Below are 14316 nucleotides of genomic sequence, written 5' to 3' on the forward strand. Positions count from 1 at the left end.
TTTACGTTTATTATTCTGCACAGTACAGAACAAGCTTTACGAGAGTCCCAATTCCTGCGAAATATGAGAGCTTACACAGCTGGTATTATACAAGAATCATGAAAGGGAAAAGCTCTTGAATTCAAAGGTTGATACGTCAGTAGTTTCACAACATGCATTGGTGTAAGGATCTCTCATACGGTTCAAAAATATCCGATTCGATTCTTTGGAAAAAAATTTACAGAAACTTGAGAGCATTCGAGACAGAATTGTTTAGAAGCTTTTGATAGATAGTTTTGCAAACAGCGCGACGCACACTTTTTTAACAAAAAATAAAAGGAAATAAATTGTTATTGGTCACATCTAAAATGAAGTTGTTGCCACGAGAGCATTATTTATTTATTTAAAAGAAGAGGTCCGTTTCAGGATATGCAACATTTTGAAAGCGAATACGATAGAGCTGGACACTGCTCTGTTGAATTTAACCTATTCATGCGGTTGACATGTTTCTATGTCTTGAAATACAGTGGTTACGGCTTCGAGTGCTCCTGCTAAATTATGCGACATAAGAACGGGAAAACACCAAAGAGAAACAGAAAGAAAGCAGTTAAAGCTTTCTATGGAAAGTGCTGTATCTGAACTGAATTAAGAAACCCCAGTAGAAGTGGCAAACGTAACCCTGCCTTAGGGTATGGTAAACGATCCGTATCGATCACGGCGGTTGAAGGCGCACCGATATTAATATTTTTGAATATGATTTCGTCCAATAGGAGTATTGGTCAGTACGTCTGTGAGCTGAGTGCTGTACTAATTAACACTACATACGTTGCATTGCCTCAATTAATTATTTTAACAGAAATCTGGATTAATAATGACGAAAAAAATCTATACCAAATAAATCGCTATACAAATTTTCAAAAAAGCAATGCAAATTATCGCGCAGGTGGTGTAGTCCTGTACGTACATGATTCAATTGTAACTACTCTTGATATTGATCCGTCTGTAAATTTTTTAACAGCTGATGCATTATTAATATCACTTAGAGTAAGTGGCGTTAGTTTGAGTATTTTGGCTCTTTATAGATTACACGCATATACAATTGCTTCTTTTTTGGAAGAGTTAGAAAAATGTTTAAATGCGAATTTAAAACACTCAAAAAATGCACTTATCATAGGGGACATAAACATTAATATCTTGGCTAGTGATAGTGAGAGTATAATAGATGACTATAAAATATTATTGTCTGGACACGGCTATGAATCTTTAATAAACGAGCCGACAAGAGTAACTCAGCAGTCCGCAACCTGCATTGATCATGTGTATGCAAAGGTCGCATGCAAAAGCAGGACGAAGTTTGGTGCTACGATCGAGCACGCTCAAATCACCGATCACTCGCTGACGATGGTGACGTTCCAGGTGGAACTTGGAGCGCGTACTCTTACCTCTACCAGCCGGCCAGCTGATTCTGGTTATCGAAAGCGTATCGATTATGACGTACTTGATGGTCTGCTCAATAACGTTGACTGGAGTCCTATTTATCAGCATAATAATGCCTCGATAGCGTTTGACCTATTTTTTAATACCCTCCAAAATTTGATAAATAAAAGTCAGGTGTCAGTTAAGATAAGCAATCCTTTAGTTCATTTAAAACCATGGATAAGCGATGCACTCTGTAAGAGGATTCTTTTTAGGAATAAGTTGTATAAAAGATTTAAACGTACATCTGGTGTCTCAGATGAGAAATTTAGGCTATTCTTTATCAGGTATCGAAATAGGACAATGATATAAAGGATGCCAAGGAGGCATATTATATGAACTTGTTTAACAACAGCAAGGGAAATTCTAAAAACACCTGGAACATCATTAAGGATATTACAGGGCAACAAAATAAAAACACACAGTTTGCATTGAAAATACAAGGTAGTATACATAAGGACTGTAAATACGTGGCTAACTGTAGTGTCCCAGCTTTAGATAGACAAAGAGTGTGGACTCAGCTTTAGAACGGGAACGGTAATGGCCGACAATAAAGAGTGACTGTCTTTTTATTTTAGATTCCACACGATTGCTTGAATTAACAGGATGTAACAAACATCACATTTTGGCGACGAGAATTAATAACATTTGTATACGTTTTTCCTGTGTGAGATGAGAATCCATAATGGAGTTCCTAACAGCACCAGTCCCAATTTTTAACATGCAAGATGATGCAAGCAGCATGGGCAGCCGGTGGGAAAAATGGTTGAACAGATTCGAGAACTATTTGTTAGCAGCCGGGATCGATAATGAGGAAAGGCAGAAGGCAATGTTGTTGCATTACGCAGGTGAGCAAGTGCATGATTTATTCCTAACACTCCCAGATATAACCGTAAATCCTACCGAAACTCCAGCTCCTTCAGCATACCTTGTAGCAAAACGCAAACTAAACAAATATTTTCACCCTAAAGTAAACAGAGAATTCGAAATATTTAATTTTCGGCAATGTAAACAAGAGGAAAACGAGGTTATTGATACATTCTACACAAGATTGTTAAAATTATCAAAAACCTGTAGTTTCACCAACACCAACGAAGAAATAAAATCACAAATAATCATGAAGACGAAGTACACTCAACTTAGAAAATATGGTCTAACCGAACAACCAAGTCTAGACGATTTGTTAGCGAGAGGTCGAACAATCGAAGCAACAAGAAAACAATTAGCAGCCATCGAAGATGAACACAAACAAATAGAAAAATGCAATCGCATGCACCAAAATAAAAACAGAAGCAACACGAGTCAGAAAAACAGAAATCCGGATCAAAACAGAGATCATCAGATACAATCAAAATGTAAGAACTGTGGAGGAACCTGGCACACAAACGGAAGACAAAGTTGCCCAGCATACCAGCTTAATTGTAGGTCTTGTGGGAAAATAGGGCATTTCGCAAAAGTTTGCATGTCAAAAGGAAACCAAAGACCACAACACAACACGAGAAACTCAAGAACACACACTCAAAGAGCAAGAGTGAATTTCAATGAAACCCAAAACCAAGAAGAGTTCAACAGTGACCACTCAGAGACATCATTCCAGATCACAACAATACAAAAGGTAAATAAAGTCAATCTTCCGACAACGCAAGTAAAGCTAAATGGTACATCGGTTGATTTCATCATTGACACGGGATCTTCTATCAACTTAATCAATGCCGAAACTTACAAAAACTTAGGCATACACAAATTGTTACCAGATAATACAACCATCCTGCCATACAACACAATGAAGCGACTTGAACTTGTAGGAAAATTCAAGGGTAAATTCGTACACAACAAAAGCGAAACAGAAGCAGATGTATATGTAGTTCAAGGAGATGGAGAAGCATTACTCAGTTATGAGACATCTGTGAAGCTGAACCTCATACACGTTTCACTTAATAACAAAACAATCTCGGAAATCAGTTTGAGCGAATACCCAAACCTAACCAAAGGTATAGGAAACCTTAAACATGTAAAAGTGATGCTACACATCGATGAAACTATAACACCCGTAGCTCACAAACACAGGAGGATTCCCATACATTTAAGGAAAGCCGTCGAAGCAGAGCTTAAACGTCTGGAACAACAAGATATAATTGAAAAGGCAACAGGTCCCACACCATGGGTATCTCCGATCGTAATAATACCCAGGACTAGCAACCCAAACCAAATCAGGCTGTGCGTAGACATGCGTGAAGCAAACAAGGCGATCAAACGAGAACGACATCCAACACCAACTATAGATGACATACTATCGGAGCTAAACGGAGCAACAACATTTTCCAAGATTGACCTAAAAGATGGGTATCACCAACTAACACTTCACGAAAATTCAAGATACATCACAGTCTTCTCAACACATGCAGGACTGTACCGATATAAACGTTTAAGCTTCGGAATCAACTCTGCAGCTGAAATCTTCCAAAATATAATACGTCAGACCCTTATCAACATTCAAGGAGTTATAAATGTCAGTGACGACATATTGATATATGGAAAATCAAAGGAAAAACATGATCAAGCATTACGAATAGTACTAGAACGTCTAAATGCGAACAATTTAACTATTAATTTGCGGAAATGTGTTCTGAACAAGGACAAAATAAAATTCTTTGGTTACGTATTTTCGAAAGATGGCGTACATCCAGACCCTGAAAAGATAAAATCCGTTGTAAACTTAGAAACCCCTACGAATGTACACGAAGTTCGTAGTTTATTAGGAATTCTAAATTACGTAGGAAAATTTCTACCTAATTTGGCAACAAACACACAAGTGCTAAGAGAATTAACAAATAAGAGAAAAAAGTGGGAGTGGAGCGATGCACATGAAAAAGCCTTCAAATTTTTAAAGAAGCAACTAAGTAATGCACAAAAATTAGCCTATTTTGATGTTAACAAAAATACTCACCTTTATGTAGATGCAGGACCAATAGGACTTGGAGCGATATTATCGCAAGAAGCAAACAACAAAACTGAAATAATAGCTTATGCAAGTCGGACGTTAACACAAGTAGAACAGCGCTATAGTCAGATAGAGAAGGAAACTCTAGCAGCAACATGGGCAATACAGCATTTTCACATCTATCTATATGGAACAACATTTACTCTACACACTGACCATAAACCCCTTCTCAGCATTCTAAGTAATCCACAATCATCTCCAAGCGCAAGAATTGAACGTTTGTGCCTAAGGACGCAGCCCTATCAATTCAAAATAGTACACCAACCTGGAGTATCAAACCCATCAGATTATTTATCGAGACATCCTACCACAGACGAAGGGATAAACAAAAATGACAAAATAGAAGAATATGTCTACTTCATTGCACAAAACAGTATGCCGAAAACAATGACTGTCGAAGAAGTTAGGCAAAAAACCCAAGAAGATGCACTTTTGAACAAATTAAAAGAAGCGCTACAGAATAACGACTACAAACTATGGGAAAACCCACAACTAAAACCGTACAAATCTATAAAAGAAGAATTAACAATTTACCAAGGAGTAGTACTAAGAAAAAATCGAATCTTAATTCCAACATCCATGCAAGAAAGAGTTATACAACTGGCACATAAAGGACATCTAGGAATTGTAAAAACAAAACAGTTGTTACGCACTAAAGTATGGTTTGCCAACATGAACGAAATGGTTGACAAATATGTCAAAAGCTGCCATGCTTGCCAAGCGGTAACACCTTTCAAACAAAGAAATCCACTTGAGACAACTGAAATGGCTAGTCACGCATTTGGAAGCGTTGATGTTGACTACGCAGGACCATTTCCAAATGGTAAATATGCTTTCTTACTAATAGATGAATATAGTCGATTCCCAATTGTTGAAATAATTCCATCAACAAATTTCAAACATTTGAAAGCAATTTTGGACAAAACTTTCGCCATATTTGGAATCCGGCAGAAACTCAAATCAGATAATGGACCCCCATTCAACGGGAAAGAGTTGAAAAGTTACTTAAGTTCAATGCACATAAAGCATCACCCGATAACACCGTATTGGCCAGAAGCAAATGGAGTAGCCGAAAGATTTGTCAAAACACTCAAAAAGTCTCTCCTATGCGCATTCTTGGAAACACATGACATGGAAGCTCAATTGCAAGAATTTTTGATCAACTACAGAAGCTCACCACATCAAACAACAGAGAAATCACCATACGAACTCATTTTCAACAGAGAAGTCAATACATTCTTACCATCTATAATACAAACCGGAAACTCAAACTACAATCCGTCAATTGAACATACAAAGAGGGAAACACGAAACAATAAAGCAAACATAAAACGTAGAACAAAGCCACACACTTTTACATTAGGAGATAAAGTTCTATGTAAACAAATTAAACACAACTCACTAACACCGTATTATGACCCCTATCCATGGAAAATAACCAGAATCACAGGTGCTCAAATCGAGGGAGAAAGAGAAGGAAGGAAGATAATCAGAAATTCATCTTTCTTTAAATCATTCATACCAAGAACAAATCCTTCAAACCCTAATAGTCCTTCTTTAATCACTTCACCCAATCCCAATGAATCAGACACTCTCACAAACACAAGCCTAACAAAAACTACAAAAATATATGAGACGCCACCAAATGGAACCATCCAGGAGCAAGAGACCAGTGAAAATTCAATGTCAACCGGAACAATGAGAACCAGACCATCCATAGCCCCAAGTAATCGGACTCCAACACCAATCGTGACACCATCGACATCAGGTCATGAAGCCCAAGACATTCGACACCCCGAAGCAAGCCCACCATCGTTTTCTAACAGACCCAAGCGGCAAACAAAGACTCCCGGACACTTTAAAGACTATGTAGTGACTAAATATTAATCGAACACTCTTATGTCCTTAGTTCAGTAACATGTTAATTAGTTATAACATTTTAAGTTGTATTTTGAATGTTTTAATGTTATCACATAATTAGAACTTGGGAGGAATGTAGTGTCCCAGCTTTAGATAGACAAAGAGTGTGGACTCAGCTTTAGAACGGGAACGGTAATGGCCGACAATAAAGAGTGACTGTCTTTTTATTTTAGATTCCACACGATTGCTTGAATTAACAGGATGTAACAAACATCACACTAACGAATTCAACAAATATTTTTTAACGGTAGTTGATAGTTTAGTCGGTAACTTGAGAATACCACAAATCCATGGAACATTACCTTATAAAAACTTATACAACCAACACGGTGAATTACGGTCCATGTTTAAGGTAAGTGTATATTTTCTAAAATATCTGAAGTTTTGTTACACTTAATAAACTTGAGTTTTCAAACAGGGATTTTTCCTTCTAAATTAAAAGCCGCAGTGGTAATCCCTATACATAAGAAAGGTCCGAAAACTCAATGTAATAACTACCGATCCATTTCATTAGTGTCTACATTTTCAAAAATTATAGAGAAAATTATGAAATCTAAATTATTAAAATTTTTTGACTTAACGGGATTTTTTAGTAAGAACCAACATGGCTTTAGGGAAGGGGTAAATACTGAAACAACCTTGCTTAACTTTATGGGCATGGTTTGTGATGGTCTTAACCAGGGGAAACGTGCCAGTGGCCTATTTTTAGATATAAAGAAGGCCTTTGACACGGTCGACCATGGGATACTGTTAAGTATACTGTATAAATGTGGAGTAAGGGGAGTTGTTTTGAAGTGGTTTTGTGATTATCTCACTTATAGAACACAGCGTGTTAAAATAAATGGAGTTCTTAGTGATATCGGTATAATCAAATGTGGGGTACCGCAAGGGTCAGTTCTGGGCCCCACATTGTTCTTAGTATACATAAACGATCTTTGTAATGCCCGCCTGCAAGGCACAGTTACGTCATTTGCGGATGATACGGCTTTATGTTACATTGCTAATAACTTCCTAGATATAGAGAGGGCCATCAATAGTGACCTCATGGCACTGCAGTGGTGGTTTACGCAGAATAAAATGGTCCTGAGTCCAGAAACAACTAACTATATAAATTTTAGCCTTAAAGATCCCGTCAGTTTTAGTGCTCCATTAGTATATAAGTGTATAGACTGTTCATGTGAAAATTCTACTTGTACTATAGACTGTGTGGAGATTAAAAGCTGTAATTCTGTGAAATACTTAGGTCTGATTTTGGATTGTGAAGTAAGTTGGAAATTACACATAAAGTATCTCAAATCCAAATTAAGTAGTATCCTAAGGATCTTTTATTTTTTAAGGAAAATGTGCGTATACTAAGACTACTTTATTTTGCTCTAGTACATAGTCGATTGGATTATGGAATATCGTGTTGGGGAGGGACCTATAAGACCAATTTAAGCACTGTCATAAAACTTCAAAAGCAGTTCATCAGAATTACCCTAAATAAGAGAAAAACAGATCCGTCATATCCTCTATTTCTAAGCCTTAAAGTCCTACCCTTAAGAACAATGTTTGTTTACATAGTTTTAAAACTTTTTTATGCATTTAGTGGGAATTTACCCGATATCGATGTACATAATTATCGAAGAAAGTTACGTAGTAAATCTCAATTTGTTGTTCCTAAGCCTAACCTAACTCATTTTACTAAAACATTTCACTTTTTAGCACCAAGAATTTTCAATAAAATTCCTAATATCATAAAGTGTTTGAAATCCAAACCGGTTTTTCTTTCACGGATAATGCGATGGCTGCTATCGTTCCCAGATGTTGAATTTTTAATTGAAGTACGGGGGTAGGTAGCTAGTAAACCTAGGTGTATAAGCCAAATTATCCACTTCTACAATACGGCATATTTAGAAATGTAACTTACTTATAAATAATTCTTAATTCTAGTACTTTGGTATATATATTGTGATATACAAAAAATTATGTTTTGTTCAATGGTCTGGTTTTATTCTGACCGCAGGCTTACTGTTTTCATTTTTAGTTTAAGTGCGTGAGGGTGTCCACAGGCTTGCCTTAGAGGCCCTAAGTTTTTTCTCTAGTATAGCATATATATATATATATATATATATATTAGTTAGTTCGTCAATCAGATTGTTGATTAATGTTAATTTTATTTTGTGTTAATTCAACTACTCTGCTGCTGTACTTGAGCAAAAATAAAAAATTCTTATTCTTATTTATTGTATGCAACTAGACTCATCATTCATAATAACGGTACAAGTGCACGTTTCCTCAGCAATGTCATGCATATAACAAGACCAACGTAATTTCGATATTGTTTGGGAGTTACCGTGAGTAATCATTTCTTTATTTCTTGAAATCTCTTGAATTTGTTTTTTTGGGACGTGCGTTCTGTGAACGGGCTGTATACAAAATGGCTTTATGTCGCCTTAGAATTTTTATTACAGGATTTTCTACTTGCGTTTCTTTTGGGTAAGAATACATTTTAAGATTCAGGTTCCATTCCATTCATTTGTTCTGTTAGTTTGTTGTTCCGGAATGGTATTTCTGATTTGTTTCAAAATTTACGGAATCTGATTCCGGCCTTCAGAACTTTTTTTAATTTTAGGTGTCACCGTCACTTATAGCATTATGCGGGTCACTCTGTAATTGGGCGTATGCCTGTTGAGGGCCCAAAACAAGAGAGGGATAATAGACTTATTTTACCTTCACCCACATCGAGGGCGATGCGTATAAAAAGATGTCACTTTTCTGTGAGCACTGCCTCTAACACTCACACGGACTGTCTTGCAGGGGTTAGATTCGACAGGGGTATAAGGAGTAGGGTTCTCACTCCCACGACTATGAAACGTCAGCTACTAAACGTAACACGTTTGAGTGTTGCTGAGTAACACGAATAGAGTAGCTATGTGCAAGACAGAGGGTGCTACTTGTCCTGACAATTGGGGTGAGTGATTTGCGTGATGCTGCAAATAGAATTTTTCTGTGATAAAGTATCTATGTAGTCTAAAATAACTGCCGGCATTTATGCTTTGTTGTACCTTTAGTGTACTATTTTATCTATATTTGTAATATATTTTTTAAATTCTTGTGATGTTAGTATGCTTTATATTTATCTTGAAATAATCCATATTGTGGAATAATAATAATGTACATTCTCAGCAAACATCTCCATAGCTTTAGGAAATACGATCAACATTTTTCCCACGTTCCGAGAGACTGAATAGCGCAGTATGGTGTTGATCCGTCATTTTTCAATAGCCTGTGTTGTTATAAGCCAAGAGCAAATAAGAAATTTTTCTTTTAAACTTTTAAAGATAATTTAGAATACAAACAAAATAAGTGTAAAACGTATCGGCGGCGTTCTTGCTTGTAAAAAGAACAGTAGGTAGGCGTAGCTTTTCGGTAGATAACTCGAGTTCGTTATGGTTAAATGGGTTTAAGTTACATGAAGTACTTCGCTTGCTTTACAATGTAATGTAATGAGCTGAAGTAAGAAAGTATATCGTTTTGAATTGGCCAGAAGTGGTAATGAGGACGCATTTTGCTTAAAACTGAAATTAATTTGCCAACGCTCGGTAAAATGTCTTCAACGTTACCAAAGGCAACAGTAATTGTAATGCATCAACATGTTTCTGAAATGACGGTTTAATGCTTGTCCTAAGGCGTATATGAATTGGCCTTGTATCTCGCCGTATTTTACATACTTCTATGTGTAAGTGCCGACGTATTTTCTGCATAAATCTTAAATAAGATCGATTTCGATTTGGGGCCTAAATGAATTCGGCATTTGGGTATGACAGAATATAATTTTTGTTTGTTTAATGTTATGACGAATAGATGCATCTTACTGCGAAACAAAAAGAACAAATCAATCTACATTCGTACTCACTACACTACATATAAAACTGTCAAAACCTTGTAACGATCGTTTCTGGAAAATTAATCGTCCAACCGGACGACGGCGACTTTGTTCATTTGTTCGGCTTTAAGCTGTTTTACACATGCATATCGTAAGACGTTCAAAGTATCTTAAAGTAGGCGTTGTAGTAATAATAGTAGTATTAATAAGTGGAAGTAGGATTTATGTTAATAAAAAACGACCGGAATGAGTGTTTTTTAATGTGATTACAGTTAAATGTACTGCTAATGATCATTAGAAGATCGACATTATTCTTTTTATAACAAACGTTTTTTACTGACCCTAGAATTATTTAGATAGGCATAACTCAGTTACTTCATATTGCACTAATTTCACGTGCTAACTAATCGTTCAGTTATATGGCTTTCCAATAACACATAAAAATTGCATAGCTTATTTAACCACAAGTCTGGGATATATTTCAATGAGGTTGAATCCGTTCGCCCTAATTACATGTCACACTCTATTTTAGGAGAGCTCGGACTGTTCCCCTCAAGGACCTTAAGATCCTGACACCCGGCTCAACTTTTTGTCAAGACTGGAAATCCGAGAGGTCCAACGCCTTTGGCTTTTAGGGCTTTGCAATCAATGGAAGCACATAAAGCTTTTCGTCTTTAAGCTGCCTGTGACAATAATTTATTAAAACTCTCAATTTCAGGACTATTCGAGTAACCAATATCCAAAAATGTTCATGTCTTAGTTACGATTCAGCGTACACGATAAAAAGTCGAACAAACCATTTTTATTGGTTTTTGGAAGATTGAATATCTACACTATTTTATAGTAGATTATTTTATCGGTATAGGATGGCTTCGTCTGCATTTACCTTACTTTTAGTTAGAACAAGTGTTTATTGGTGAAACCTTTAATTGCATCTAACTGCATCACGAATTTATTTAATATGATTACGCTACCTTTTTACTTTAGCCAATGAATTTCCAATTTGGGAATATCAATGGCAGATCTCTCTTGAGTAAGGTGAAAAATGTGAAAAATTTACTTTATATGAATGATTATGATTTCATGGGCATCTCCGAGTACGCCCCTTGGACTGCTTGGGATTGATGATTCTTGCATATACCAAGAGCTTGATGTGATCATTCCGGCACCGATTTCCCGGCGACCATTTACTTCCCGGCTTCGGTTATCCCTGCCATCTAAACCCGACGATGGGTAATCCCGGCTTCGGTCGTCCCAGCAATTTGAACTCTGAGATCGGGGGATGGAAAACATTTAAGACGAGGTAAACATATGAAGTAAATTCATCTTTATTATATTGAAACAATTCACCGGAATTAAGTTTTCTTATTTGTTATTGTATAGAGTGTGATTTTTCCTTTCTAGATATAATACAATCTGAATAGGGACTATAGTATCAAATTGAAATTATGCCGTTTATAGTTAGGTAAAGTTTTCTGGTATCTACCTGCGTAGGTAAATGGTAAAACGCAATTTTCAAAAAAAAATACGTCCTTTGCGCCGTTGGCAATTGTGTAAACAAGACTTTCGGTACCTAATTTGACAACTCCTTCTACAGTATATCATTATTTATGTCCAAAAAAAAACAAAAAGAAAATGGACTTGGACAGACGTCGTTAGGTGTGCATTGCCCAGAAAGTAATAGTCACCGGGATGGGTTGTCGCCGCGAAAACGGTCACGGGGTGTACGTCGCCGGGATGAGATGCACCGCCATTTTCATATATCGCAATTTCAACAAAATTGGCCCGCCCGCTTTTAATAAAGATTTATTTGCAATACCATGGTATTACAATGTATATAAATTTAACCCGAATAGTTTTTTTGCTTTTTCCGAAGCTTTGGAGGAAGATATCACTTAAATATTACTCGTATTTACGTTGTCATCTAATGCTCCTGGCGTTGACGGTATCAGTATAATAATGTTAACATATTGCTGCGCTTTTCTAACTCCTTATATAACCCATATTATCAGCTACTGCCTAAAATCTCATTCCGTACCTTTTGTATGGAAGTGCTCTTTGCTTAAACCAATTGCGAAAGTGCATCACCTAGTGGTATATCCTTCGCCCTATAAGTATATGACCTTAACTTAATGTCCCCCCCGCTACGCTACGCTACTTCGTACTGGGTATGATTAGGAGACCTTAGTATACCCATGGCAAGGTTAAAAATTTCAAAACAATCTCCAAATTCTGTAGGAATTAAACTATTCAACCACCTCCCAACCTCAATTAAAAAACAGCACACACTCAAAGATTTTAAAAGATCAATAAAAAATATTCTAAGCGATTGTTGATTATATATTAAAAGCTGTCGGTCAAGGTAACTGTCTATTATTGGCGCTTCTTGACTATTCAAAGGCATTCCACACTGTGAATCAGTCTCTGCTTGTGTCAATTTTATGTTACGTAGGTCTTGACGCTGAAGCAGTTGCAGTTTTTCGCAGCTATTTATGTAATAGAATACAGATCGTCTGCATGGGAAATATAATCAATCAAATGCAGTTGGGAGTGTCTCAGGGTGCTATACTTGGTCCCCTACTTTTTACGATTTAATGTAAGGACATAAAATATACCAAAGTCCATATTTTTGCGGATGATACCCAGATCTATACCTCATTCCCTAAAAGTAAATTTCAAAGTGAAGTAAATAATCTAAATCTGCACCTTCAACAATTGTCAGTAAATTCTAATAAATATAATCTTACTTTAAACTCTAATAAATGCAAAGTTATATTATTTGGGAGTAGGAGGAATGCCAATAATAAATCTCACTCCAGTATCTATGAACGGTACAATACTCCCACTTGGAAGTGATAAGAATCTTGGACTCATTGTGGATCCAAATTTGCGATTTAAGTTGCACATCCCAAAATTAATACAACAATCATCTTGTATGCTGAAATTGTTGTATTCGCATAGGCATTCATTAAAGTTAAACCAACATTTAACAAAATTGCTTAGCTATACTCTCATTTTATTTAAAAAGAACTCGTGTGTCTTAGGTTTATATTTGACGTCAGAAGAAAGGAAGGAATTTCCCATTACATTAGAAGGGCTTGTTGGTTAAAAATGGAAGATCGAAGGACGCTGCATTGTTACTGCACTTTTTATAAAATACCCACAATTTCTCGTTAATAAAATACGGTTCAGAACATACTCACAATATCAATATCAGAAGAAAGGATTTACTTATTACAATCCCTCTTCAATTATCTTCTCTTATTTACTCGCTTTTTATTTAAACAAACTAAAGAGTAACTTTTCATCTGTGTCACTAGCACAGTTCAAAACCTTAATTAAAAAAGGCTGTATTCTGGCGAGTCATAATATAAATAATGTAGATTTGTACCCTCTTACTCAGTTGGAATCATTGGCTAATAACTTTCTATCCTTTTCATAAATTAATAGATGTAGGTAGATTTCCGCGATTTAAGTATACCCCTCTCTATGACGTATTGGGGCTGAGTGGTAGACCAGACGGTATTTTTGCCCAATCTGAATTTCAACCCCGCCTTACGGGAAACTAGAAGGGCTTTATTGTAATGATCATACTCATGTACCTTATATGACATTCTATGTTAATCCCAGTCTAAACTACGTTTAATTTTTGTTTATAACCGCATTGTAATTGGTTTATTTTATTTAATTGTAACTGGATAGGATAAACAACGTCTCGAAATTATTTGCGTAATATTTGAACAGTTGATCTCATCGTTTTCTCCGGTCGTATGTCGTGGGTAGTCCGATGTTTCCCGGGAAAAACTCGTGCAAGTGCACAATTGAAATAACGTAACAGTTTAATATGAAAGAGTTGCGCTTATCGCAAAAATTTAATGAATGATGATTTCGCAGAAAATTGTATTTATTTTATTTAAAGAATAGGGAAGTGGAATCCAAGATGTGACAAAATCTGTTAAATAGGAGAGGGAGTGTTGTAACGGGGATCTTTTTATTTCGCCGGTCGCTTTTCGCCCTTGTGGAAGTCGGAGCCGCCGCCGCTTCTCGTTTTTTTTGTACGCGTCGTTTAATG

General features: G+C 36.3%; 2 protein-coding genes across 7 annotated transcripts in view; both read left to right on the top strand.

Moving 5' to 3' along the window:
• The window catches only part of LOC116165304 (uncharacterized protein K02A2.6-like), a 70299-nt gene extending 61860 nt beyond the window's left edge, over window positions 1-8439 (top strand). For 3 of the 5 annotated variants that reach the window (XM_031479619.1, XM_031479617.1, XM_031479618.1), the window contains one exon: window positions 2034-8439. In XM_031479619.1, the coding sequence (XP_031335479.1) occupies window positions 2141-6343 (4203 nt within the window). In that variant the 5' untranslated portion in view covers window positions 2034-2140 and the 3' untranslated portion in view covers window positions 6344-8439. Of the gene's footprint in view, window positions 1-811 lie in introns of those variants that run through there. The other 2 variants (XR_004144125.1, XM_031479620.1) reach the window with 2 other exon arrangements.
• Window positions 1-14316, top strand: part of LOC116165303 (agrin-like) — a 150262-nt gene that overhangs the window by 25891 nt on the left and 110055 nt on the right. The gene's annotated exons all lie outside the window — the stretch shown is intronic.

This window comes from Photinus pyralis, unplaced genomic scaffold (genome assembly GCF_008802855.1).
Source record: "Photinus pyralis isolate 1611_PpyrPB1 unplaced genomic scaffold, Ppyr1.3 Ppyr1.4_LG3a, whole genome shotgun sequence".
NCBI classification, from domain to species: domain Eukaryota; kingdom Metazoa; phylum Arthropoda; class Insecta; order Coleoptera; family Lampyridae; genus Photinus; species Photinus pyralis.